At 40.3% G+C, this 22,190-nt stretch overlaps 2 protein-coding genes across 3 annotated transcripts; one reads left to right on the forward strand and one right to left on the reverse strand.

Annotated features, from left to right (window-relative positions):
* Positions 1-2,971: 2,971 nt before the first annotated feature.
* METTL23 (methyltransferase 23, arginine) lies at positions 2,972-8,448 on the reverse strand. 2 transcript variants are annotated; one of them, XM_075177754.1, is made up of 5 exons: positions 8,061-8,448; positions 6,369-6,473; positions 5,184-5,421; positions 5,022-5,106; positions 2,972-4,190 (listed from the first exon to the last, which is right to left on the reverse strand). In XM_075177754.1, exons 1-5 carry the CDS (start codon positions 8,172-8,174, stop codon positions 4,022-4,024), a joined length of 711 nt encoding a protein of 236 aa, XP_075033855.1. In that variant the 5' UTR covers positions 8,175-8,448; the 3' UTR covers positions 2,972-4,021. The 2 variants fall into 2 exon arrangements, with proteins under 2 accessions (XP_075033855.1, XP_075033856.1); XM_075177755.1 differs by lacking the exon at positions 8,061-8,448 and having other exon boundaries at positions 5,184-5,429; positions 6,394-6,457.
* JMJD6 (jumonji domain containing 6, arginine demethylase and lysine hydroxylase) lies at positions 8,205-19,269 on the forward strand. The gene is made up of 6 exons (XM_075177753.1): positions 8,205-8,757; positions 13,067-13,455; positions 15,115-15,401; positions 16,043-16,178; positions 16,715-16,853; positions 17,118-19,269. The coding sequence occupies exons 1-6, from the start codon at positions 8,629-8,631 to the stop codon at positions 17,247-17,249; spliced, it is 1,212 nt and encodes a 403-aa protein (XP_075033854.1). The 5' UTR covers positions 8,205-8,628; the 3' UTR covers positions 17,250-19,269.
* Positions 19,270-22,190: the final 2,921 nt, after the last annotated feature.

Below are 22,190 nucleotides of genomic sequence, written 5' to 3' on the forward strand. Positions count from 1 at the left end.
AGGACCTACCTCTGATAATAAAGAGGTTTTAGGTGTGGGTTGTATTGGTCATTGAGAAAATTCAGTGCAACCCTCAGAACAATATAAGGAGCCGATTAGCTGGATGATGAAATCATGTGTTTTAATAGAAGAGCTTCATGCATGTCAAGGGGTTAAAATACCAGGGGGTAACTTTATCAAGCTGCAGGTTTGAAAAAGTGGAGAGGTTTCCTATAGCAACCAATCGTATTCTAGTTATTTATTTAGTACATTCTGCAAAATGACAGCTAGAATCTGATTGCTTGCTGTGGGCAACATCTCCACTTTTTCAAATAATAAATTTACCCCCAGGTGGTTGTAGACTTGGGATAGTATGCAAAAGGTTTCATTATTGGGATCTTTAGATTCTTTTGGGACAGTTTCATGTGATAGCGAAGGAGAGACTAAATAGGAACCCAGGACATTTAACCCCGAGATGGTGGATGTATTAATTAAACATAATAAGACTATGGGGAAAAAGGATATGCTAGTCTCATCTACTTCACAGGATTCCTCTTTTGGAGATAGCAACACAAACGAGGAGTGTTCATAGTACATCAGGTGATTTGAGAACTTATGGATAAGGAATAGGATCAATTGGAGAAGCAGTACTCTAATTTAAAAAGTCTGGATAGTATGAATCCCTTTCAAGAAACTGAAACCAATAAGCAGGCTCAATATCTACAGTTGATTCAGTAGTAGCCTGTCTCTCGGCAAAATATGACCCAATGAATACGAAAATGGATAAATGTTTTTAAAAGATTCATATTGTCAGGCATGTAAAAATAAATCTTGTTTTGAAGGCTCTAGTATCACAATTGTTTGAAACTTGCATAAAGTTTTGCTTAAGTGCCTCACACTCAAAATACTACTTATAGTGGCAATAGAAGGGTGGGAGAACTTACGGCTTTATGGTGCAAGGAACCATTTTTTGAACATGTACACCAATAAAGTAGTGCTATGAACAAATCCTGCTTTCTTGCCTACAGTAGTTTCAACATTTCATGTCAATCAAGAAACTGTACTTCTGTCACTTTGTCCGAAGCCAACAAATGAAAAATTCTGTGCATCTCTTGAAGAACAAAGGAATTCAAAAAGACAGATCATCTGATTGTACTTCCCAAAGGTCCAAGGTAAGGACAAGCTCCAGCCAGAGATACTCTTTCAAGGTGGATTTGAAAAGTAATTTCATAGGCTTATAAGAGTAACGAATGTGAGAAGCCATAAATACTGAGGGGATACTTTCACGAGGGCAGTGGAAACCTTGTTACATAGGGCTTAGGCTTCAGCAAATGATCTATGCAAAGCAGCAAGCTGGTTATCAGTTTATACCTTCTTCAGAAATGACCTTCTGGATGATGTAGCTTCGTCTTATGCCCAGTTTGGAAGGAAAAGTGTCACATTATATCATAGAAATTTAAATTAATTAAGCTATTCCCAGCCCTCGACGTCAAAGAGAAAATAACATTTACTGAAATTCTTAAACATTTATATAATTTTTATTACTAAAATACCTGGTTTGTATAAGTGATCATACTCTTAGAGTAACCTATGACCTTCCACACAAGACACTAATTCGTCACCACCTGACATCAATTATAGTGGTTTTCATTTCTTCAGAATAAGATCAGGTGTTCCTTAAAGATTCCACTACTAGTAGTGCATGGTAAGGCAAAGAATTCACTATGGTTGGAAAGGTGCTTTCAAAAGGACCCCAAGATAAAGTTGTAGAAAGGAACAAGTTAGGAGAAGGATTCAAAAAGATTTCAAAGTCTTTTACTGTCCCTCTGAGTACCGTTGAAAGCATTAATTATTAAGAAGTGGAAAGAGTGGTACCACCAAAATCTTGCCTAGATCAGGCCAAACTGGATGACAGAGCCAGGAGGATATTGAAAAAGCTACCGAGAGGCCAATGGCAACTTTGAAGGACTTACAAGACTTGATGGCTGAGATTGGTCAGTCTGTGTATGACAAGTACCTCATAAGCTTTACACAAAGCTGCCCTGTATGGCAGGGTGGCAAGAAAGAAGCCTCTAGTCAAAAAGTACCACAGTCTCGTTTGCGCTTTGCAAAAAATACTTGGAAAATTCTCATGCCATGTGACAAAAGGTTGTATGGTCAAATGAGACCAAGATAGACCTTTTTGGACACCACCCAAATCACACCATACATGCTGTGATGCATGGTGGTGGCCACATTATGTTGTGGGGGTGTTTGTATTTAGCAGGGACGTGGAAATTTATCAGGATTGAAGGGAAGATCAAGGAAACAACCAAGTGGCTTAAGGATAGGAAAGTGAATGTTCTTGCCTGGCCAAGTCAGAGCCCAGACCTAACTCCAATAGAAAATCTGTGAATGAACTTTGAGAGCAGCCTATCGCTGCTCACCACCAAATTTGACTAAACTTCAACAATTCTACAAGGAAGAATGGGCAAATATTCCCCAATCTAGGTGCACAAAGCTGGTAGAGACATCTCCAAACAGAATGATGGCTAATTACAGCAAAAAGTGCTCTACAAAGTATTAAAATAGGGGACTGATGACTATTCCAACCCTGTTATTCTAGTTTTTCATTAATCTTCAGAATGCTGTCACGACTAAATGTATAGGTAAAGCTGGAAAAGTTTAATTGATTTCAGTTAATGATTTTGACAGGGTATGATGATTTTCTATAGACATTGTAATTTCATTTCCTTGAAGTACTCCATGCCAGCCCCAATATTCCCCCCAATGTTATCCGTTTATGTGTTTTAGAGACAGCTTTGAAAGTCACACTATATGCTTTCTGGGGATGTCAACTTTTTTCCTGACTCTACTTAGCTGATTACAGATTAACCCATCCATTGGGGCTGCTATGGAGTACTTAAAGGAAATGAAATTATCGGTAGGCATAATTTGCTTATATCTCTTTAATCAGGACGATGATCCAAAGACACAGAAAAAGTCACAGTGGTTTAAAACAATGGGTAGGGAGAATATTTATTGAATCAATTATTTTCTGTGTTTTTTATCTTTAATGAAGAAGATGCTGTTAACATGTTTTTTTTTTATTATTTGGTCATGTAGCTTAGTTTGTGTTGATCAGTGGTTAAGAATTCCTGAATAAATTGAGTTTGCTTTCGTGATTAAGAAAATAAAATGTGAAATACACCTGAAAGCAGTGGTGAAGTTGACACTGTATATATAGAATATACAAACTAATGTACGCATCATTTTCCTAATATATATGAACACACAACTCAATCCTTTGATTAACATAACATAGCCATAGAAGTTGCAGAATAAAATAAGGGGTACATTCATTGGCTTGAATTCATTTTGTGAAAGTAGCTTATTGGATAATCACAAAAGTGCATCTCTCCCTGCATAATGCTCATATCTTGAAGATATGTACTTGACTACAGTACCAGAAAAAACCCTTCCTCAATTAAAAGTTATTCCTGACAAAAACACTGCACAAAAGTGATACAAAACATGGTCGGGCATCGTAATGTGTAATTTTGGCAAGGGCCCCTAGTAGCAGAAAGGATTTTTCCACTGTTAGGTGTGCTGTATCATATCCCCAGGCAGCAAAATTAACAATTTTGCCTGATACTATGACTGAAAATCACAGAGTTAAAGTTGCTAATAAGGCACTTACAGTAAATAAATTTTATCTGAAGGTGGAAAAACAAACGCTTTTACATTTTGTGGGTTCAGCGTCAATTTTAAGGTACTTTGTTCTGAAATGACCTGCAAAAGTTTTGTTCTATTTTACACAATGTACTGCTCCTTGGTTCAGCAAAAGCCAACTAACCAAAGACTCTAGAATAACATCCATATGAATTTCGTCTCCTTTAAACTAAACACAATATCAGTCCTTCACTATGCATCCTCGGAAACGACCAGCGAGATGCTCTTAGCATTTCTGTAATCAACCTTAAAAAAATATCTATAAATTAGACTGCTACGGTTTGTATTAAAGTACAATAGGTTTGGAAAGGTTTTCAGATATTCCAGTTGATCAGCTGGGGGTGTCTGCGTTTAATGTGATAATCATCATCTGAATACTGTGCCGTCCTGGAAGGTTGGATCCTGCCAAACATTGTCTGTCAGCATTAAACATCTTTAGTGATATGTCGGAACATTTAAGATTCCATTTGTAGAGCAGAGCCTCCATCGACCAGTTAGCGCTGTGGACAAAAATGTATGTTATTATTACACCACAAACACGTCAGTAACACTATAAATTACCTAACATTCAAAATGTGTTCTCTTGCTTACATTAGTGATCAAGTTAATGTAAAAGTAGATTGGTAAGAGTTATGTTTTTGGTATACATGCAAAAGCAATAAAAGCTCAAATGTGAGCAAAATCATTGTGCTCTTCAATTTTGTTTCTTCCACTGAGCCCCACATACTAGTAAGAACTCAAATCTATCAATGCAAAAAATAAAATAATATTATTTGCATTCATTTAAGCTGTGCATACCAATGTCATAATAAATATTAAATACATACAATCAATTACATATATTTTTCTTTTTAGCATGTATAACATGTATCATTTTATAGACACAAGTGATTGGACAATCAAAACGCTGCATATGTGTAAGAATGGGAGCTTTTGAACACTACTTTTTGGGTAAAAAATACTCTATTCTGTCTAGCACAAGAGTTAGACAATGAAAGCAAGTGTGCAAACGGTAGCTCTGGTTTAGTGCAAATATTAGTAAATGACGCTTTTGAGGGAGACAGCATTTTACATTTAATGGGGCATATTCAATTAGCTTCCAGAATCGCAGCCGCGCACAAAGTGCAATTACGGTTCCGCTATGGTGTAGCGTTATCGGGAAGGTGGCGGCAGTGCATAGCCGTGATCCCGGAAGGTAATTGAATATGCCCCAATGTGTTATTACATTGGCATGTGACAGCTACAGAATGACAAATTTTTCCAGTTTCTGTTTAAAGACTAGTTCAAGAAAAATGTGACTTGAAATTACACTTATTTGGCCAACAAAATACCTTCTAACTTGATAAGTGGTCCAGAATGTAGCTTTGGGATTTCTTTCCATTATGAAACGCACAGTGACTAAGATGTCCTCAAAATCTACAAAGAAATTAAAATGTAAATACAGCGTAACTTTAACCTATAAGACAAATTCCAGATGTTGCAGACTACATTACCTTTTGGTTCATAGAAAACATCAGATCCCAAAACAATATCAATAGGTGGGAGGGTAAGTAGATCTGGTGATATCTCTCCCCACGTCAGCCCAATAACCGGTATTCCAACTAGATTATTCTGCGCACAGCTTCTGTGACAGTTCTCCAAACATTGGGGTAGTGCCGCGGAATCTGACAATACAACATCAGCACCACATTTAGCAGCCACTATACCAGGGAGACTCACCCCTCCTCCAACCTGCAAGAAGAAAATGTACATAAGCGATTGCTTACATGGAACTTAAGGCAGAGTCACAAATTAGACAATGCCAACATTATCCAAGTAGTTTGCAGTAAATTACTTTAACAAAGGAATTTACTGCTTATTGGTCCTCCCCATGTAGGTCCAATTCAACTTCAACAAAAGCAACCGGAGAAATGGAGGCGCTTACTGAAGAAGCCACCTAGGTAGACAGGTGCCACCGGGATCCAATTAGGTGCACCCTTCCCTTTGACCAATGCTTGAATTTCATTTAGCTGTTCTGTCTTTCCAGCTTTAGTAAAGCAGTTATTATTAGATAATTGACTGGGATCCAACTAAGGAACAGGATTTCAGGGCTCCCGGACTCCAGGCAGAGCAGGCAATTCTCCCGTGTCCACTTTCTAGTGAAGTGGGCAGTATGGGAGCCTCAATGAAGCAATTTGCGGTGAACTGCGACTTTTTGTCCCCGCCCCCAAAGACAAAATGTTGATTTAGTCGCATGGGTGGAGCCAAAATGATGCGATTGCGCCCCCCCCCCCCCAATTCCCCCCAATGAGTTATATTGCTGCACTTTTCTTAATAGCAAAAAAAAACAACAACAGGTTAACCAAATTCAAATTCCTGAAAGGAACCCAGGTTCTAGCATGTGATTGCTAGGTAAGGAGATATTCCTCACAATCTTACATTTTTAGGGTACAACTCCCTCCCATGGAGAAGTCATGTCTGGGAACCTATCTGAAATATGGATGTCCCATGTCGTATATCTCTCAACTCGAAAAATAAAAGAAGCCATTGACCTCTTTCTGGTAAATAGTAGCCGTGCCTTTTTTTCCATGACAAATACTAAATGTACTATTTATCTGTGCTTTGAAACCAGTTTTAAAAAATATATATAGTTTTGAAAAGTAAATATAGCTCACAATGGAAATGAATACATGAATTACCTCCAATACCCTCCTTCCAGTCAGCTTTGTTCGGTGAAACCATATATACTGTGCAAGAACCAGCGCACAAGGCCAAACATACATTCCATACGCAGAATCCAGTACCTGCAAGAGGAGAACACAAACAGAATAAACACTCTTTAAGGGGTAAACTATTGTGGCAAATTTTATTGCAAATCTGAATACCATGAATTGATGTTCGCTTTGAAACTATAATTTATCTCAAAACCTTCAACATGACCCCTTCCACCTGGTACAAAATGTTCTGTACCCCAATTTACTATTGCTGTCACCTGGGCTAGATTAACTGATAAGAATGATGCTTTCACAAAAAACATCAGGTTAGTTAATCCAGCCCAGGTGACTGCAATAGTAGATAGAATGGTAAATTCAGGAGCAGAACATCTTGTCCCGGATTGAAGGGGTCATGTTGGTGGGTCTGCAATGAGCTATTGCGGGCTCAAAGTCAACTCAACTAGTAACAAACCTTTAAGATGATTTTTAGACCCAGATGTCTGGAAATGCTGCATAGACCTTTTGAATTTTAAATCTGAGTAATATATTATTTTCTATTATAAATATACAGGTGGCTCAATGTGGTTTGATTCATTGACACATTTATTTTATACAGAAGCGAGGCAGTGGGGTGAGAACTATAAAAGACAGGAGGGGAAGGGGGTAGTACAGAAAAAATGGCCTGGTAATTTCATTAAAAAAAATATGAATTTTTCAAACATGAGTTGTATTCATGATATGTTATAACAAGGAATATATGGCCACGATATATAAAAGATAATAATAATCAATATGACACCCTTTGTCAAGTTAAACATTAACACTATTTTGTTTGTTTCATGTTAGTGCTCAGCAATGTATTTATACCACTGTTACAATCTGGAAAAAATTATAGCATCCGTTTATTTGTATATGCCAGAGGTGCTTAAACCTAGTCAAGAGCTATGTTTTCAGGATTCCTGTATGTAGAAACAGGTGGGGTAATTATTGACCCAGCCAAATATATTAACTCACTGGTGCATGATTAAAGAAATCTAGAAAATATGAACTGTTGGTAGCTCTTGAGTACTGATTTTTTTTACCACCTCTGGCATATGCCATTTAGGGGCATATTCAATTGTCCACATTACTCGCAAAAGTAACGTGGCTTGTGCACTATTACCGTTATTACGGTACCTTTAAAGCCGGCTATCAGCTCAGGGAGTTGCGAACTGAAATCGGGCTTAGAATTACCGTGACACCGGTAATACTCTTAACGCCGCGTTACTTTTGCGAGTAACACGGACAATTGAATATGCCCCTTAATGTTCTCTGAATAAAAATAAAAACCAAGCAGTTTAACCAGTCCCAAATTTTAAACATGCAGTGTCGTGGCATTGGTCATATTAATGGACACTTAAAAACAGATTTAAAGTAGAATTTATTTAAAGGGTATGTATTATTCTCCAATAAACTATGTTTGTCTCCTGCACAACTGATTGGATGAACTGCGCCACTAGTAATTAGGGATGTCCAGCACAAGCGTGCAGTTCTGGTCTGTGGCCCCTGGTGGAGACATCTGAGACCTGCCATGTAACAAGTCCAGCTGGGCGCCCCAGCACTGACGGGGTTAACGCGCTGACGGCAGTTCCGCACGTAGGCCATGGCGCCCCGTGTGGCCAGTATAAGAACAAGCACCTCGGGGATAAAGAGCTTGAGCCCCCCGGGTTCCTCTCTGCCGCCGTCATCCTTCTCCTCTGGCTGGAAGAGATATTCTCGGACCACGACCCGAGGCTCTTCTTCCCCCGTCATCCCGGGACATCACCCTGCCGCACGTGGGCAGACATTCCGTCGCACAGTAATGGCGTGTCCGGCTGTGCGCGGAGCCTGGCGGCCATCTTGGTAGAGGCACCACAAACCGTTATTCGTCGTCACTACACTGCTAAGAAAATCGGGGGCCTTATGTTCTATGTACCAACTGTTAGATTATCCGATGGATCACACTCGAACCACTCTGAGCTGTTAAGTGGCTAAAACTACGCACAGTACTTAAACGGACTACGAGATAGGTTTCCCCTCCCTGTCCTACCCAAAATGTCTGCTTAATAAAGACAAAGCGTGCGGGAGGGCGCTTTACTTCCTGGTCGCCCTGGGCCAATAGGAATAGACGTAGGGCGATGTGGGCGGGGCGTGAGGCTGCTGGAGAGAGCAGTGGGGACATCGGTGACCGGAATCGAGGGGGGTGAGACCGGCCCTGGACATTGGGATGAACCACAAGAGCAAGAAGCGCATTAAGGAGGCGAAGCGGAGCGCTCGGCCCGAGCTGAAGGACTCGCAGGACTGGAGCCGGCATAACTACGCCGAGGTGTACCGCCTCAGTCCCAGCAGCGTGCCGGTGAGAGCTCCCGCCTATACACAGCGCTGTGTGCGGGGGGGCGTCACGTGGGGGTCAGGCCACTGTCACTTAGGTATATAATGTATGGCTGCTCACACTGCAGGTGCATGAGCCATAGTCCTATCAGATGTCACATGGGTTTCTCTGGTGGAAGCTTTTAAATGACTCTGTCCTGCAAAGAGGTACTTAGTTCTAGAATGGAATCTCAGTAGTTCATGTTAATACTTTTTATAAAGTGTTCTGGTATAGCTGGAGGGTTCAGACCCTAGTACTATCCATCTCATGTTTCTGCCTATGGGGCACATTTATCGTTGAAATAGAGAAATGGTTATCAATCCTTATCGGACGGATAAGTATTTATTCATTTCTCAAATTTATCAAAACCGGAGTACAGAAACAGCAGTCCCGATGATCTGCTGTTTCTGTGGAAAAAAAAAACATACTTACCCCCCTCTTCGGAAGCGCTGTCTTCGGGTCTTCTCTTCACTCTTCAAGTGCGCATGTCCAGTTCCAAGAACTGGACATGCGCACACAGATCCCCTCTCTGTCTCTGCAACGATAGTTGCAGAGAGAGAGCGCTGAGTGACAGGGAGGGATCATGTGATCCCTCCACACGTGCGCTGTACAGCTCTGCTCTCCGGAGCAGAGCTGACAGCATTAGATTTCCTCAATTCGGATGATGTACGCCAGCTGCAGCTGGCGTACATTAACATGACAAGTTCCCGAAAAAAATGTTTTTTCGGGACTTGTTAGATTGCGGCCAGGAGCAGTCACCATTCTGTTGAATGGTGACTGCTCCCAAAAACGAAGAGGAGTGCAAAGCAGCAGATATCCATGATATCTGCTGCGATGCCCCCTTAATAAATTTGCGGAGGACACTGTGGGACCTTAATTATCCGTTAAAAGCACTATCGTGCTTTATTAAATATGCCCCTATGTGTTTTGATATGTATCTATACTGGAAGCATTTGGGTTAATATCAGATAGTACTTTATTCAACAACAAAAAATCAACTTGGGTATGTCTGGAAAAGTGACCACACCTTTACAGTGTCCCTATCAATAAAAAGGTAATGTGAGTCAGGTGCCACTAATGATTAACTTTTATGTTAATCAACTGCACTTTGTTATTTGATTATCAGGGAATGCTAACACCACTATATAAAAGCATAACCTTTGACAGCTCAGTCTGGAGCATTCAGGTTTGTGATAATGCTAGGAGAAAAGGCATCGGCGATAATCTCGGAGTAGTAACTGTTGTTGGTATTTCATCAACATAATCATCATCACCACCATTTATTTATATAGCGCCACTAATTCTGCAGCGCTGTACAGAGAACTCGCTCAAATCAATCCCTGCCCCATTGGAGCTTACAGTCTAAATTTTCTAACAGACAGACTAGGGTCAATTTGTTACCATCCAATTAACCTACCAGTATGTTTTTGGAGTGTGGGAGGAAACCAGAGCACCCGGAGGAAACCCACGCAAACACGGAGAGAACATACAAACTCCTCACAGATAAGGCCATGGTTGGGAATTGAACTCATGACCCCAGTGCTGTGAGGCTGCTGACCACTTAGCCACCATTCTGCCCTAAGTACTTGTGTACTTTTACGGACTCATTGCAGAGAAAGCAATGATTGTTTTGTCGTCCTCGTCCCAAACCGGTCAGCATCTCCTCTCCTCCCCATTATTAGAGAACGGATCAGACCTGGTGCTACAATCATATTGTATTGTTGGCGAGCTTGTGTGGATATCGGTAACAGTGGTTTCCAGCATCTAAGTGTGAATCACACCTTCAACTTTGTGGATCCCGAAACACTAGCAAATACACAGAAGATTGAAAGGGGGATCTTCTGCTAAATGGGGAAACAAAAAAAGAAGAGGGACGAACAGGAATTTCCTCGAGTCGTACATGGCAGACTTTATGTGCAGGACTAGCCTAAATAACCGTGATCCTTGCAAAGTGATTTTAGAAGATATTTCCAGTTTTGGGCTGAAAGAAATCGGAAGTAGCAGCGGACGTCACCAAAAGTTCTATATAATAAGGTAATGAGTCCGTAAAGTACACAAGTACCCTGTTGCTCATCAGTCTGTAAAGGGTTATAAGGCTGTTTCTGAAATACTTGAAGGCCACCATTATACAGCGGAAAAAAAATGTAGAACATTGCAGAGAGTTGCCAATCTTCCCTGGAGTGGGCATCCCAATGCACCCAGAGATCAGAAACATTGCAAAGAACCCAAAAGCTACATTCAGTTGTTAGGTCACTGTTGGCATGGTAAGTGTTAATATTCACGTTATCATCCGATTATACTGTCTTACAAGTAGGGTTTTGGTCTGCAAAAATTGGTTGTGAAAAGAAACACAAGACTTTTGGAACAATGTCTGCTGGACAGATGAGACCAGCGTGGAGTTGTTTGGTCTTAATGCACAACACTGTGCTTGGCAAAAACCGAATGCAATGTATCGCCACAGGAACCTCATACCAGTCATCAAGCACCGCAGAGGAGGGTTAATTGTGTGGACAATTGACTCCACCATGAGTATCATCTTAATCACAGACTTGTCTAGAGGAAAGTGGGGGACAATCTGTCCAACAACTGAAGCTTTGCCAAAATCTCTTCTTGCAACAGGACAGCAATCCCACGCACACCTGCAAATGTACAACTCAATGGCTGCAAAAGAAAAGCAAGGTTTTGGAATTGATTGCTGTGCATAAAGAAATCAAACATTAATGAATTTAAACTGTGTAGTGAGGAGGGGTCAAAATCACTCAAATATAATGTAAGTTGTGATAAGTTGCTGGAGATGGTCCTACAAGCTACCAAATCATGGGATGTACAGTCTCACACATTGTCATTATTTATCCAACAAAAAGAAACAAAGTTCCTGCTATGGGTTGTTTGTCACACAAGATTTTATTTAATAAAAATTCATGTTGCAGCAACATTCTTTTTACTAAGGTAGAACTTTGAAGTCACTGGACAATCCAGTAGGCTTCCTGTAATAGATCTAAACTGAATTAGATTCCGTAGTAACTAAAATTGCAATTACTAATAGATACATTTCAGAAGGAATCTATTAGTTATGGTTTCCTGCGGCTATCCTCATATGTAGTTTTTTGTTTTTTTTTTGCTGTTTTGACTTTAATATTTCTGCATGTGTCAAGCGGTTTTGAATTTGTTTGTCATTTATTTAATTACAGGTATTCTTTAATGTAACTTGGTATGTATATAAAATCACCTTTTTAAAGGCAACTCTTCTCATCTTTAGGGTTTATTTTCTTATTTCCACCACTTGATAAATCACTGTACACATTTGAAGCAGCCACTTTTCTTTCTAAACCAGAAAATGCGGCTTAACATTTGACTAGGAACCAGTGATATTAGTGAGGCACTTGGTCTCAGTGATAGTTCTTTGTGAATTGACTGCCTACATTCTCATTACTATTTGTACAGCCCATTGGATAGCTGATTTCCAAATTGTGTAACCAAAAGCACCACTCCATTAAATCCTGTTAGTGAGTTAGACTGGTACACACTACAGAAAATTTCTCCCGTGCAATATAGTTACATATCCTCTTTATTCTTGGTCTGAATGGTGTTCACCTTCATAATGACCTAGGATATATTTATAAGTATTGATTAAGTCACCTGTTGGATGTATTTGTCCCCAAGATAAACAAAACTGCTTGTTCTTCTACACCTGCTTGCCTGTTTCAGACAGGAAGCAGTTCCCCTCTTCTGTGAATGTCCCAGTCATAGGAGAAGGGTCATTGGCAACACTGCTGATACTTTGGAACAAGCCTTCCTTCGCAGTAGATCAGAGAACAGTGCTGAATCGTTGGAGCCTTCAATAATTGTCTGAACCTTGCTACATGACTGTTCGAGCCTTCAATAATTGTCTGAACCCTGCTACATGAATGTTCGAGCCTTCAATAATTGTCTGAACCCTGCTACATGAATGTTCTTAGCAAATACCAAAGACCCTTTTCTTGGTTTCAAACTGTGTCCACATCACAGTGGGCATGAGTATGCTGCTTCATAATAACGTAGCCTTATTGAACTTCACCCAGCACTCAAAAATGGTCTTTCATTCTTGTTGAGAATGAAAGTGCTAAGAAACAGCATTGGTACAACAGTGCCAAATCACAGACACAATATTATGTGCAGGAGGTAGGAAGACTACAGATGAAACTGGGAGCTAGTGACAGTACCATTGATTTTGCAAGTTAAAAATGTCCCTTATACTTTTTAAAGGTAAAGCGGCGTTATTAATGAAAACCTCTGTTTCTCTTTTATCCTACAGGATAATGTGGAGCGTGTGGATGCTACACAGCTCACCACAGAAGAATTTATAGAGCGCTATGAGAAACCATATAAGCCAGTAGTGGTTTACAATGCCACACTCGCTTGGCCGGCTCATGAAAAATGGACCATGGAGAGACTGAAACGCAAGTACCGCAACCAGAAGTTCAAATGTGGAGAGGACAATGATGGGTATTCTGTCAAGATGAAGATGAAATATTACATTGAGTACATGGAGGGTACACGGGATGACAGTCCACTGTACATTTTTGATAGCAGCTATGGGGAGCACCCTAAGAGAGGGAAACTGCTGGAAGATTATGATGTGCCAAAGTATTTTCGCGATGACCTCTTCCAATTTGCGGGTGAGAAACGTCGCCCACCATACAGGTATGGAGACTATTCTTCCTCTTCTTTTTTTTTTTTTATTTTTCCCAATAAACTGAAGCTGTTATACATGAATCAAAATTGCATAGCCAGTGAAGAACCTTACCCCCCAGTTCTACTTTAATAACTTAAGCAGAGGCAGACATTGCGTTAGTGGTTGTACAGAATTCTGATGCCTTGCAATACTCTGGCACTCAAGATTGGTCTTTGTACTTATGAGACTAATCATCTGGTAAGAAAATAAAAAAATTAGTAACTCACTCTGGAGCACGTTGCTATACAGAACTGGGCAACCGACAACCCAGTGAGCCGTTAGCTGTGGCCTCTCCTCTGCATTGTGTTATAAAGCACAGAATAAGACTGGACATGTGTCAGAGGAGGAAGTGTTGTCGGCACTACAAGGTCTTCTGTGTTGGCTCCAGATTGAGTGACAAGGAGGAGTTGTACTCCATAGGGAAAATATTTAGGGCAACCACTGTACAATTGCAGTATAGCCAAAGTGTGAGCTGTACTTCATACATGGAGCATCAATGAAAATGTAATGTGGTTGCCAAAGGAATCCAAGTTGGTCAACAAATTACATTTGCATGTAGTGTGGTTCTTGACTTCTGACAAAATGGACTGTAGTGTGTGTGTGTGTGTGTGTGTAGTCTAGTCACTCTTTTTGTGGGACATTATCCTTTTGCAAGGCCTTCTGAATATTTTTTGTAGTTATAGCCAGCAAGATGGTTGTTGTTGTTGATTGGTGCACAAAAATTTTGTTTAACATTTTATGGTTGTGTAGTAGCGCCTCCTACTTCCATGATGCAATAGGAATAGAAAACAGCACAACCAAGAGTCGGATATTGTCTGTGCAGCTGTTTTTAACTCTTCTTTAAGCCTAACTGTGGCATGACTGGGGGGGTATGTAATCATTGGGAGTGGGAAACCGATATGACGCCAGCTTTCCCTTTTTGTTGGGCACAGAAGATTTTTCATGTTGCCATCTCAAGGAGATTCTGGCAGCGTATGTGCAAAAGCTGATGGAAAAAGATATAAGCAGATAATGCTATGTATATTGTTAAAATGTCCAATTAAATGGTCTGTTTTGACATATGGTTTTTATTTTTTAAACTGCAGTAAAATTATTTTATGTTTTATTTTGATATTAGAATTTCCACATAATTTTTCATAAAGTTCCCTCCACGTTTTTGTGGGAATGTTCATAATGCATGTTTGGTAATGCCAAATGCTGCTGCATATGCACAGCTGAGATCAGGGATAGCAGTTCCACCAATCCTCTCTTTAGTAATTTAAGATAAATTAGCCCCTTGCCCAATAGCATGGCAGGATACTCCGATACCTCCCACCCTCTGCATCAGGCCATTCTCCTGTCATGTTATCAAGATATGCTTTAATCTCATCTCTGCGGACACCCCTGTGGTGTTTGCAGCAGATTGGACAGCTCCCTCAGCCATACATTTGGCTTTTCTGCTGGTTTAGTTCAACAGAGTCCTGCTATAATGGTGTATTGTTCTACAGCTTCTGTACAGTGCTGTAGTATTTCATTCCGTTCATTTTTCAAGACAAATGAAACAAAGTATCCTCAAATACAATGTTATTCAGTAGTGTACCTTATTGGAACGGTTTCAAGTTGTACTGTCCTTTTTTGTTTTATTGCAGATGGTTTGTGATGGGTCCTCCCCGCTCTGGAACAGGAATTCACATTGATCCATTAGGAACCAGTGCATGGAACTCTCTGGTTCATGGGCACAAGCGTTGGTGCCTCTTTCCCACCAATACCCCACGTGAGCTGATAAAAGTGACACGAGAAGAGGGTGGAAATCAGCAGGATGAGGCCATCACCTGGTTTAATGTAATCTATCCCCGTACGTTGCTTCCCACCTGGCCTCCTGAATTCAAACCATTGGAGATCTTGCAGAAGCCTGGAGAAACTGTGTTTGTACCAGGTAAATTGGTTATTTTATGGCCAAATACAAGGACTTCATGTATTTGTTGCGAAGGTCTGCTGTTATCTGTTTTTACTTGTTAGAAATATGCCCATATCAGTATGGGCAGAACACGCCATCGCTGGGGCCCCATAGCAAAAAAAACTCCCCTCCAATTCCGTTCCACTACCCGGAGGCCCCCTGCTTAGTCTTCTGGGCACGTGCTGGGGGCAACCCATATGCTGTGAAGTCCTCCAAATTTGTCTCTACTATCTCTTCTGTGAAACTATTAAAATCCTCCTCTCTGATGCTGCCATAGATACAGAACAGATTATTTAAGGCACCACATCTCCTTTTCTTATCCTATAAGGCACATCTCCTTATATCCCAGGCTCCCCGTGTTCTTTCCTCACTTCCTTTCTTTCATGTGCATTAGGAAACTCTTCCGTCATATTGCCCCATCTTCTCTCCTGCTAGCTGGATTGAGTGGGGAATGCTTTCTGGGATGAATCGTTTTGCTGCCACTTTTAGAAGTTGCATCTGTCTTGCACCATATGAATAATTCTTAATGTAATGATCAATTACGTTATTAATACCGGGGGGGTTGCCACGAAGTCAAGACGAGTGAAGTTATAAAAACAAAACCATTCTGTTCTCCTTAGGTGGTTGGTGGCATGTTGTACTGAACGTGGACACTGCTATCGCTATTACCCAAAACTTTGCCAGCTGCACCAACTTCCCGGTGGTTTGGCACAAGACTGTGAGAGGGAGGCCTAAACTTTCAAGAAAATGGTATAGGTGAGAAAGGCAATATCCATTGTTAAAAAGGAGTTACAGCATATCCTAGTTTTCAAGGCTGTATAAGGAAAGGCACATTTGGGGGTTGCTGGTTTTCTATGTGCCTAGTATTTAAATTCCTAAAGTAAACCTCAAACTGCAATGGTTAGGGTAGCCCCGGTGTTGTGGAAACACATGGTCCACAGCTTATACTTACTGCAATGTGAGTATTATATTAAACGTTTACAGTACCATGAACAATTACCCCCCAATCACCCCTGCTGTCCTCCCCATTCTTTTTACACTTTAGTCATTGAAATCTGAGCTATGTTGTCTGGTTTGCCCCCTTTTTTTTGAGTCACTCTTTATTGATTGCTCTGGCTCTGCAAAATCCACTAATATAACACCTAGATATTTTTTTTAACAATAAGTGTGTATATTTTTTTAAATTAAGATTTGTTTGTACATGGGATTTCTGTTTACAGGATTTTGTTCCAGTAATGTTCTATCAAATGTTATCTATGTTTATCTGCTCTCCGGCATTCTCATCTTCCCAGGATCTTAAAACAGGAGCGCCCTGAGCTGGCTGCGCTTGCGGATACTGTGGACCTGCAGGAATCCACAGGAATTGCATCAGACTCCTCAAGTGACTCTTCCAGTTCCTCTTCCTCCAGTTCATCAGAATCTGGCTCCGAGGTGAGTTTTATGAATGGGTTCTTCTGCGATCGTAAGCTCTTGCCTTCCATGGTTGGGGTAGTTTTACAGGATAGGCGTTACTAGACTTGAGTCCTTTTTGGGCAGTATGCTGTTTGCTTTTGACAGACCTTTAGTAAAGTTAAAGCCACCGAAAGTAACATGGTCAGCAATTTCTCTTATATTTCAAACATTAATCTTGAACCATTTCATTTTACTGTAAAAGTGTGTACCCATGTATTCTCTTCCTCATTGTTACACACATAGGACGGCTCTAGCTCTGGAGCAGAGACTATGTCCCACCGAAAGAAAAAGAGGAGAACATGCAGTGGGATGGGGAATGGAGACAGCACCACACACGACGACTGCGTCAGCAAAGAGCGTAGCTCTTCCAGGTGACAGAAACAGCACAGTCTCACCAAGACACTGATGGCTCCTGTATGGGAAGGGTTGTTCATACTGACTTCCAGAATCTGCTGCTATCAACCTGCAGAGTAATCGAGTGCAACGATTTTATATAACGGACTGCACGCGACGTTAAATGTGTATATCTATAACTATATACCAATTTTTAGTGCTCCTCTTAGACAGCAACGGAGGTCCTAGAGACACAAGCTCCAGGTGGCTGAATAATTGTGGTCATTTTCCTAGGGACAGCAAAAAGTTTGGCGTTAATATGCTCAAAGCTACGGTTTGAAAAAAAGCCTCCTATAAGAAAAAATTGTAATCTAGCAACATGTGCAGCAAAGTAAGAGGTAATGTAACAAACATGGATTTATCGGTGTTTGAACTCGGGTGCTTAGTATATGTACCTAGGCTGTCTGCTGTAATTCCAGGCCCTACAGAGAATGAGAAAATAGGTTGAAGCTGGAATAAAATGTTCCAATTTTTTATTTTTTTTTGCTTGTCTTACAGCACATTGGTTTTGGTCTCTAAATGGATTTCTTGCAAAAAAAATAATTCCTTGCATTTAGTACAAACTACAGTGAAATTGTATTTAATTGCCTCTAAAGGAAAATGAAAGTTCCCCTTCAATATTTACAATTATTGTTCTAGTCCTATATTGAGCTCCTCTCTGGAAGCTTTGTCACAAGTTATGTGCATTTTTGGTGTGCCCAAGAATGATTTGTATAGCTGCCCTAGTAATCTAGTGGTAACAGATGGTACGGGTTTGTCCAGGATATGATTCCAGACATCTCTTGTTTCCTGTCTGCTCAAAATACCTTGACCAACAACATTAGTGTACAATCCAAATTTAGTTTCTTCCTTTATAGGTGCTCATTCTACCACATCTGATTTAATAGCCCATAATGATTACCCCCGTTTAATTTCTAGTGTTAATTTTCAATGTTTTTTAATACAGGTAAACTAAATCTCCCCCGGTAAAAGGAGTTGGGCTCATCTTGTAGAAGCTTCAGTAAATGTACAGACTAAGACTCGTGAGAAGTCCCTTCACTGCTTTCAGAGCTAGGAATTGGTTATTTTAAATATTTATTGCTGTTTAGAAGAGTACTTGATTGCAGGAAAAAAAAAACTTGTTTAAAGTGCAGTAAAACATAACGGCCACTAGGTGGTTCCTTACTGTCTATGATGAAGTCTGGTAGCAAATCCTTCCTATAGTTGGGGTATGCAGACAAAGATGTTAGAATGACTTTTATACAACATAGTGATAAAACCTATTTTGATATTTCCCTTTTTAAAATTGTTAGCACGTTTTCAGACGGAGCTACTCTGAGCGTTCAATGTCCTGTTTGTCTAGTTCATGTGAATCCCACCAACAGAGAGACATGTAGCTGTTTTTGCCACATAGGAGGATACATGACTTTAATCTAATGTAATTGGGCGAGTTATATTTATTCCCTTATGATCCGTAAGGTTACATGCAGAGGTTCAGAGGAGGACCTAGAGGTACTCAGAGCAGACCCTACGGTTTTATAACAACCCGTGGCAGAGAAAGGAATCTATATATAATCCATACTAAGTACTGAAGCAGTTCTATATCTGTTACAATGTAACTAACCCCCTTTTACTTATTGGAATTCTAAACAGAAGGATAAAATGTGTCTCCCTTGGAAGCAAACTGCTAGTTGCTGCTTTGAATTGATTTTATGACTTTCCTACAAAATCAAACATTTAACATTTTCAGAAGAAACTTTCCAGAAATGGAGGAATATTGTCACTGCAGCTAGATAATCCCAGAGATTTCTCTGAGCGCCCAAATGATAGACTTAGCTGAATCCCAGCCGCAGGTGTCTTCATTGGTAATAACAACAAACATGAAATGTGTATTTTAAACTATAGTCTGTGATCACTGATAACTTAATCTCCCTTTCCTGTTTAATTTTGTATTACTGTTTGTTTGTTTGTTTTTTATTAAATATGCTTTTCTAACAAAAATAAATTGATGGATTCAAAACTATGTCCATGTTTGCTTTTGGGAGGGTGTGGGGGGCGCAGTTCTTTGTAAGAGATACATGAGCTGTTCCTTTCATTTCAATTATTTTATTTTTGCCTGATTTTTTTTCTTATTTTTTTTTTATTTATTTTTTTTTAAATACAAACAGTTATATACTATTTAGTTAAAAGGACCATGGTAGACTTTCTTCTTGCACTGTTTTCTTTAAATCTGTGGAGTCTGCATTGGTAGACTTACTATGACCTGGATCTAATAGCTTATTTAACCATTATTATTAATAATAATAGTAATATCTTTATAAGGTGCCACAAAGGGTCCGCAGGGCCGTATATGACATACAAAAAACAGTGAGCCATGATACAGAAAGAACAAAAATATACACACACAGGTAACATGGTAATGCAAATCAAATTATTACTGGGGCAATGAGTGAAAGTGATGGTAGAAGTAGGCCGAAGCTTAAGACAATAGGGCTAAGGAATCAGGCCAAGAGGTAGAGAGGGTGATGGAATAATAAAAGGAGCACACAAGGAAAGAGGGCCCTGCTCATGAGAGCTTACATCCTAAAGGAAAGGGAGACGCAAATAGGGTGGTACTAACTGGGGGAAAGAGTTAGGAGGAGGACTGATAGACTTGAATAAAGAAATGAGTCTTAAGGGCACGCTTTGAACCCTTTGAGAGTAGAGCTAACCTGATGGAATTTGGAAGATCGTTCCACAGCTGGGGAGCAGCCCTGGCAAAGTCCTGGAGACGGAAGTGAGAAGAGGTGATCATGGGAGCTTGTCTCAAGTTTTCCTATTACAATAATTGGTAGATTTAGTGCAATCTGAATATAAGCACATGTTACACTAGATTACAAATACAAATGGACGGAAGTGATGTGGGATAGACCTGGGCAGTTCCCCGGGCCCTTACAAACACTGAAGGGAATCCTTGATGATGGCACTTGGTTTAATTACACCATTGTGAATGTCTGTGCTTCTGCACTGAGCTGCACACTGTTCATCTTGAATGCTATGTACAGTGATCATTTTCCCAGTGGTCAAAAATAACGGTTTCTAGACAAACCATGGGAATTCGTGGCTGTTACTGACAGTTTATTATGGGGGTGTGTATGACCACCAGATGTAGTTGACTTAAATTACCTCGGCTGAAAGTTAGGGCAGGTCGTTAGGGTGTTTGTTGTTCACTGAAAATCAAACCGAAAATGGGAAAACGGTTTTCAACTAGTGATTTTGTAATATGTATGAATCCAGGGGGATGGAAGAGGCACCTAGGGTGTTACATTTATGCAATGTGGAGATTTTTGCTCAAGTATATATACAGATCTACAGATATGCATAAGGCACCAACTGTCGCAGAGGCTCATGAATCACTTTTTCAAGAACAACAAAAGAAAGAGAGTAGAGTTTTCCTTGTACATCAGGTTGTGAAAAAAGGTAGACGTGGAAAATTGTCCGTTTGACAAACAAAAATTAGATCGCATTTATCCATTCAGTAATGAAGAGGCTCAGAATTGGAGCTTGGTCCTAAAAGTGGATATACCTGTCACTAGTATGTCATCCAGAACTACTATCCCTTTTGAAGATGAGATCCCATGGATAGGGATTTTTCTTTTTAGAAGCTTCATATTTCATTTGGAACCACTTTGAAATCTGGCATAGCTATGGCCTCAGGATCCATGGCACTTAGATTGGGGGGAGAAACGCGTAACACGGATATGCAAGAAATGTGAGCAGAAAATACATGTGGAAACCATTGAGGTTCTACAGAGAGGCATAGAATTTATTTGTGAAGCATCTCTAAACACTTTCCTTCTGGGCAAGGACAATGGTATCAGCAACAGTGACTGGGAGAGCACTCTGGCTGTGCCCTTGGGCAGCAGACTCTCAAGGAATAGTCCAGCCAATCTCTCCTATCTGCAGGGTCTCTGCTCTTTGGAGAAAAATTGGACTCTGTCATACAGAAGCCTGGGAATAAATCTAACCACTTACTACAAGGTAAAAGGACGAAGTACTCTTTCTTGGCTCGTCAGCACCTCAGGGAGATATTATGCCAGAATATTACTACTACATTCAAACAGTCCTTTCCAGTCCTAAGGAAGGGAGGTCAAATCAGAAGACTTCACAATCGCTATTGTTGGGATCTGCCCTCATTACACCAGTATGGGGCAGAATCTCTCATATGCAGGAGTATTGCTGTATGGCAGATCAATGGGTGTTGGACATTGTAAGACATAGGTACAAGACAGTTTCATCAGTTCACCAGGGGGAAGTTCTTTGTCTGATCCAGGACACAGGTTTCTGTTCAAGTCTCGTCCTTGTCGGAAAGCCATCCGGAGCCTTTTGCATGGTTCTAGATTTGTAGACCCCCCCCCCCGCCCCTTCCCCAACAAGTTTTCCATACCAAACAATTTTGCATGGAGTCTGTCATCCTCGCTACCATCAACAAAGGGGATTATTTTCTCATGTACATACCCATTCAGGATGCCTATTTTCATATTCCTGTTGCATTTCATCACTGGAAGTTCCTCAGGTTCTTGTGCCTGGGCCAGCACATTCAATTCACCTGCCTGCCCTTCAGGCAATGCTCTTGTATATTTACTTTTACCCCTTAGCCTGCCCTGCGCGCTAGTTCTCAGCTGTAATGATTTAATTGCACTTTGTTACTGTTTTTGTACTGCCCTGTATGTTGTGTTTTGTTTTGTCCCATGCTCTATGTACAGTGCTGCGGCCCCTTCATGGCACCAGATAATATATTTTGTACTATATATTTTATTTAAGTGAAAGTCAAAATACTTGTTAATCTCATTATATGGATTTTTTTTTTTGATTATTTTTTTTTACACATTCTATATCTATCTTATCTTGTGACCAGTAAATGTTGAAGAAGATGCAGTATACTGGAGGTATAACAATACCCAA

Source organism: Mixophyes fleayi, chromosome 6, assembly GCF_038048845.1.
Source record: "Mixophyes fleayi isolate aMixFle1 chromosome 6, aMixFle1.hap1, whole genome shotgun sequence".
In the NCBI taxonomy this organism is placed as follows: Eukaryota; Metazoa; Chordata; class Amphibia; order Anura; family Limnodynastidae; genus Mixophyes; species Mixophyes fleayi.

Bases quoted from the DNA above. Each gene is read 5' to 3' on its own strand.
- METTL23 (XM_075177754.1), bottom strand. From the start codon at position 8,174: ATGACGGGGGAAGAAGAGCCTCGGGTCGTGGTCCGAGAATATCTCTTC. The intron at 5,422-6,368 runs GTAATTCATGTA...TTCTTCTTGCAG, and splicing joins CTGGAAGGAGGGTATTGGAG to GTTGGAGGAGGGGTGAGTCT. The intron at 4,191-5,021 runs GTATTTTGTTGG...TTTTGTCCACAG, and splicing joins ACCACTTATCAAGTTAGAAG to CGCTAACTGGTCGATGGAGG.
- JMJD6 (XM_075177753.1), top strand. From the start codon at position 8,629: ATGAACCACAAGAGCAAGAAGCGCATTAAGGAGGCGAAGCGGAGCGCT. The intron at 15,402-16,042 runs GTAAATTGGTTA...TGTTCTCCTTAG, and splicing joins AGAAACTGTGTTTGTACCAG to GTGGTTGGTGGCATGTTGTA. The intron at 16,854-17,117 runs GTGAGTTTTATG...TTACACACATAG, and splicing joins CATCAGAATCTGGCTCCGAG to GACGGCTCTAGCTCTGGAGC.